This window comes from Clupea harengus, chromosome 9, assembly GCF_900700415.2.
Source record: "Clupea harengus chromosome 9, Ch_v2.0.2, whole genome shotgun sequence".
Classification (NCBI taxonomy): Eukaryota; Metazoa; Chordata; class Actinopteri; order Clupeiformes; family Clupeidae; genus Clupea; species Clupea harengus.
The window spans coordinates 20,066,415-20,072,550 of record NC_045160.1 but is presented as its reverse complement, the minus strand read 5'-3'; the positions used below and the strand labels follow the sequence as shown (position 1 = coordinate 20,072,550).

General features: G+C 45.2%; 1 protein-coding gene across 2 annotated transcripts in view; it reads left to right on the top strand.

The window, feature by feature from the left end:
- Positions 1 to 5,868, top strand: part of dner (delta/notch-like EGF repeat containing) — a 48,076-nt gene extending 42,208 nt beyond the window's left edge. For both annotated transcript variants that reach the window (XM_031573790.2, XM_031573791.2), the window contains 5 exons: positions 1,993 to 2,115; positions 2,547 to 2,660; positions 3,179 to 3,310; positions 4,065 to 4,311; positions 4,853 to 5,868. In XM_031573790.2, the coding sequence (XP_031429650.1) occupies positions 1,993 to 2,115; positions 2,547 to 2,660; positions 3,179 to 3,310; positions 4,065 to 4,311; positions 4,853 to 4,964 (728 nt within the window). In that variant the 3' untranslated portion in view covers positions 4,965 to 5,868. The remainder of the gene's footprint in view (positions 1 to 1,992; positions 2,116 to 2,546; positions 2,661 to 3,178; positions 3,311 to 4,064; positions 4,312 to 4,852) is intronic.
- Positions 5,869 to 6,136: the final 268 nt, after the last annotated feature.

Here is a 6,136-nt window from a genome sequence, read left to right as displayed (position 1 = left end):
CATGAGAACCACTGTACAGAATCTCTGCATACCCTTCCTATCATTTGAGATTTCGGCAAATATAATAGAAAATGAAATTAGGACATTCACTGACAACCTTGAGGATGGATGTAGAGGTGAACTCCAGACTTGAATGCACACAGACACACACAAGCAGACAGAAACACACACTGTTGCACACACACACACACACACACACACACACACACACACACACACACTGTTGCAGCGTTTATCTAAATCCATCTGAATCTTTGTCCTTCTTTCTTTTCGATTGATCTCCTTGTTTTTTCTCTCTCCTCCCTTCTCCTCCTCCTTTGTCCTCCTTTCCTCACCTCTCTCTCTCTCTCTCTCTTTCTGTGTCCTATGTGCTGTCGTTCATCACCACCCCCCCCCTCCTCATCCTCTGCTGTCTGGTTGCCATAGTGATAGGTCTGTTTCGTGTCGCGTCACCGGCCGTCTTTGTCTACAGGCCGTGACTGCGCCAGCTGTGCCGCCAGAAGAGAACGGCAAATGACAATGCAGCAGTCATTACAGTGTGTGTGTGAGACTAACTGTGTGTGTGTTTGTGTGTGTGTGTGTGTGTGTGTTTGTGTGTGTGTGTGTGTCTGTGTGTGCGCGCATTTGATGCTATTTGTGGCTGTATGTGTGTGTGTCTGTGTGTGTGTCTGTGTGTGTGCGCATTTGACTGTGTGTGTGGCTGTATGTGTGTGTGTGTCTGTGTGTGTGTGTGTGTATTTGACTGTATGTGTGTGTGTGTGTGTGTGTGTGTGTGTCTGTGTGTGTGCGGAGGTGTTTCAGGGTGTTGTTTATGCATGACCTTCTTCATGAATATTCCTCTCTGCATGTGGTCTGTTGACTTTTATGTGTGTGTGTGTGTGTGCCTGTGATAAGAATGGCGACATATTGAGCAGTTTATTTGTGTGTGTGTGTGTGTGTGTGTGTGTGTGTGTGTGTGTGTGTGTGTGTGCTTTGCTCTAAAAGCAGCAGACATTTCTCTGTGTTTTATCTGACAATGAAGTCACATTTCTAGCTATCCCACAACACACAGTCAATCAACACAGACTCCAACCCAAACCTGCTACATCACATCACATTTCAACAGACACCCTCTTATGAAGGCAGAGGATACAGAACCCTCTCTTCCATAGACACAGAGGTCAGCTCCCTTAAAAAGCTCCCATTGACTTTAACCTCCACACATAGTGTACGAGACTGACGGAGAATGAGAGTGAGTCACAGAGGACACGTTGAGCTGGCTGCTAGAATGCTGTATGACAGGCTGTCACAGTGAGTAGACCTGATGCCGTGTTCAGGCTCTGTCAGTGGGTTGGGCTGGGCTGGGCTGTGTGCTCTATCTGAAGGGTATTCAGAGCACACCTCTACAGCCTCAGGTCCACTTTCATGCAGTGTCTTTCTATTTCTCATATACACGGACATATGCACTCACACACACACACACACACACAAAGTCACAAAGTCACACTCTTCTCTATAACTTTCAGTCTTTATCCTTTCCTCTAAGTCCACTCTCTCTTTCTCTCTCTCTCTCTCTCTCTCTCTCACACACATATACACACACACACACACACACACAAACTCTCTGTCTCACACACATAAACACCCTAGGGGGAGAACAGTCTGTGCCACTTCAGTAAAGTTCCTCCTTCGACTTAATGGTCTCTGATAGAGGAACTGAATGTTCTGTGTTCCCCTCAGTGGTTCTGCTTGTCGCCTGACCTTGGATCCTGAGAGAGTTCTGCTCTCCGTGACGGAATAAAACCGCATGAGAAGACAGCAGCTCTGCTCTTCTGAACACATCTTAAAACAACACTCCACCCTACTGGCAGCTCACTGTCATTACACCATAGTGCTCAGCACCATGGAGGTATAGAGAGAACCATGTTTGTAACCTTATTTACTCTCGCTCTCTGTTTTTCTTTCTCTCTTTCTCTCTTTCTTTCTTTCTTCCCCTCTTTCTTTCTCTGTCAGGTTATCATGGACTGTACTGTGAAGAGGAGTATAATGAGTGCTTGTCAGCTCCATGCCAGAACTATGCCACCTGTAGGGACCTCATCAATGCCTACGAGTGTGTGTGCACCCCGCAGTACGACGGTACGCCACAGTGTTATAGCCATCGTGTGAATGAATGCATTTTCTCCTGTGCATACTCAATGTTAATCGAATATGCATCAAATGCATCTATGGTTTGTGCCAGCTATTATTTACGCTTTTAAATAGGCATTTATGCAAGTGGTAAAATGCCATTCTAGATGATGGTATATATTCATATTTCATACAGTAGAGCCATGATATATGTACATATACGGCACCGGGAGAAGAACCCTGCAGATTTTTGAATTGGAACTTTGTTTGGTAAATTGGATTGAGTGATGGTGGTTACCTGGTTGCATAACCTGGTTTTCACTACTTATTGCACTGTTGTACTGTAAGTGTAAGTGCAGTACTTTGTGAGTATGTGTAGTATATAATGTGCGTTGGTGTGTGTGTGTGTGTACACGTCTGCATGCGTATATGTTTTGCAGGAAGGCACTGTGAGATCTATAAGGACCCCTGTCTGAAGGTGCACTGCCAAAATGGAGGCCACTGTGAGAGTGCGGGGCTCAACGGCTCCTGTGTGTGCCCCCCTGGCTACTTAGGTAAGCTCCAGTGTGTGTGTGTGTGTGTGTGTGTGTGTGTGTGTGCGCGTGTGTATGTACGTGTGTGTGACTGTGTCTGTGTGTACGTGTACGTGTACGTGTACGTGTACGTGTACGTGTACGTGTGTGTGTGTGTGTGTGTGTGTGTGTGTGCGTGTGCGTGTACGTATGTGTGTGTCTGTGTGTGTGTGTGTGTGCAAGTGCGTGTACGTGTACGTGTGTGTGTGTGTGTATGTATGTGTGTATGTACATGTGCGTGTGCGTGTGCTTGTGCGTGTGTGTGTGTATGTACGTGTGTGTGTGTCTGTATGAGTGTGTGTGCATGTGTGTGCGTGTGCGTGTGTGTATTTACCTGTGTGTGTCTGCGTGTACGTGTGTATGTACGTGTGTGTGTCTGTTTGTGTACGTGTGTGTCTGTGTGTGTGTTTGTGTGTGTGTGTGTGTGTGTGTGTGTGTGTGTGTGTGTGTGTGTGTGTGTGTGTGTATGTGTCTCCTCACCTCTTCTCCTCCCTTCTCAGGGCAACACTGTGAAATTGACATCAACGAATGTGAGAGCAATCCCTGTCACCATGGCGGCACCTGCATCAACCAATCAAATGGCTACGCCTGCCACTGCCCTCCCGGCTGGGTGGGTGGCAACTGCGAGATCCGTAAGTACCCACGCACGCACACACACACCTGCACACATCTACTAATACAGATTCTGTGTCTAGGTCTGTGTGTGTGTCAGTGCCATTGTCTGTGTCCATGTGTGTGTGAGAGTGTGTGTCTGTATGTGTGTGTGTGTGTGTGTGTGTGTGTGTGTGAGAGAGAGAGAGAGGGAGAGAGAGAGAGAGAGAGAGAGAACATATCTTAGAAGGGAACAGAATATAAGCTTAATGTTAGTAACGCACTGTTAGATAAATTAATATAAAGACGGTAATATTAATGAGACAGAGACCAGCAATCAGAATTTCAATCAGTGCTTTATCTTTTGCAAAAGAGTGTCACAAATAAATATCATGAACAAACTCCAAAGATGAGCTGGACGCAGCCAGTGTGTCTAGTTCATATAGTTCCTCAAAACATGTTTCATAAGCAGGCACGGGACATTACTCTGAGACAAGACGTTGACCCTTGTCTGACCCTTGTCTGATCAGTAGGTGTCTGACAGCAAAAACAAGATGTATCACTTCAGCAAAGTGTCAATTATTCATATCGCAAGAGTTGGTTCCTTAATTCAGTACATGTAAGCATTCAGATTAAAAATAGAATAACAATGTATTAAATTTCTCTATCACGCACTTTATATGTCCCTTTACTGCTAACTACACAAACATCTCAGTAAGTATGAAGACACAGCACCAGGCATTGATGATATAAACCCCACCATCTCTCTCTCTCTTTCTCTCTCTCCCTCCATAGACCTGCAGTGGAAGCCTGCCCACCCTGACGAGACCCTGACCAACATGCCCCGTCACTCCCTGTACATCATCATCGGGGCGCTGTGCGTGGCCTTCGTCCTCATGCTCATCATCCTCATCGTGGGCATCTGCCGCATCAGCCGCATCGAGTACCAGGGCTCCTCGCGCCACGCCTACCAGGAGTTCTACAACTGCCGCAGCATCGACAGCGACTTCAGCAACGCCATCGCCAACATACGCCACGCCAGGTCAGAGAGACGGGGGCAAGAGGAGGGGGAGGGCGGGGGGAGAGAGGGAGAGGGAAGAGGGGAAGAGAGAAGAGGGAGAGGGAGGAGAGGGGGGAGAGAGAAGAGGAAGAGGGAGAGGGGGGAGAGAGGGAGAGGGAAGAGGAGGAGAGAGGGAGAGGGAGGAGAGAGGGGAGAGAGGGAGAGGGAAGAGGGGAAGAGAGAAGATGGGGAGAGAGGGAGAGGGGAAGAGGGAAGGGGGGGACGATGGGGAGAGAGAGAGAGGGGGGAGAGAGGGATAGGGAAGAGGGGAAGAGAGGGAGAGAGAAAAGGGGCAGAGAGAAGATGGGGAAAAGGAGTTGCAGAAAAAGAGAGACAGATAATGGAAAGACAAGAAGGATGTTAAGGATGGGTTTTTACTTAAGTTTAATATAACAGTGGACCAGATCATTTTTTATATAATAGATTTTTTTTAAATACAATGGTGTCTTTAGAAAGGATTATTGAGTTAATTAATACATATTCCATTCATAAATACTGATGGACTTTTGTTGGTCTTTCTCAGATTTGGGAAGAAATCTCGGCCTGCAATGTATGACGCAACTCCCATCGCCTATGAAGATTACAGTCCCGATGACAAGCCTCTGGTCACACTTATCAAAACTAAAGATTTGTAAAGCACACACACACACACACACACACACACACACACACTCGCAAACACATACACAGACTAACACACAATTAGACATATAAACACAGCACATATACATATAAGCCCAGCCTTTACGATCAGTCAATGCCAACCATCCAGTATTCATTTTTTAAAAGGGCGTTATCATAAACATTATAAGTGTTCTTCAAAAGCAAGAGAAAACAACGACATGACACACAAACAGAAAGATCTAGAATAGACCCCTCTTTGAGGTGGATATGACAGCATTTCACTCCTCCCATTCTCCTCCCCACGATGCTTTGTGATGTTTGCGGGACTGACTAGTGCACACGCAGACTTCTGCTGTATAGCTGAATGTGAGTAGTCGTTCACCTGCGCAGTCTTGTCATTTTTCTGTAGAGGGGGTGGGAATATGTAGGGGTGGGGGTGGGGGTGGTCTTTACCTTGCCCTTCAATCTCCATCCGCTCCGTTAAGTGTAGACTTTGCAGGCAGTGCTAGCGGTCCTTGCTGATGTAGTAGTCATAGATGCACTGGCCAACTCAGTGCGGTAATGATATGTAACTTATTAAAAAAAAAAATATGTAATGATTTCAACAGAAATGTTTTTTTATTTAAAGGAAAAAAAGATTAAATTTGCAGTAGGTGGCCTTAACTGGTGCATGATAGCATTCGATGGTTTCTGCATTGCGTATAGAAACCCTGCATAATGTGTAACGGTATATTTTGTGTTTTTTAAACTTTGCTGGAGAGGGTTTCGTGCCATAATCTATTCGTTCTTTTACTATTTCTTGTTCTCGCATTTTATGTTTGTAGGAAAGTTCATAATGAACCAATGTATCGTCAAGGCAGTTTTAAAAAAAAAGTGCTTTTGCAACACTAATTATTAAAGTAACATTTGATTGTATTATGTTGGTTTGTTTGATTACCACTTTGTTCTAATAAAAGCATTAGAGGACATATGTATATACTAGAGGTAGGAATGGAATTATTGAATTAAATAGGAAAGTTGAAAAGGTTGGAGAAGTGGGTCAAAGAGGATTACCTGCTTGTATTTGGGTCTGCTGTGGTGAAGCAGGTAATTGGAGCTCATGGTTTTGAACAATTAAAGACACAAACTGAAAATGATCTGAGAGGAGAGAAGAGTAAAGAAGAGAAGAGAAGAGAAGAGAAGA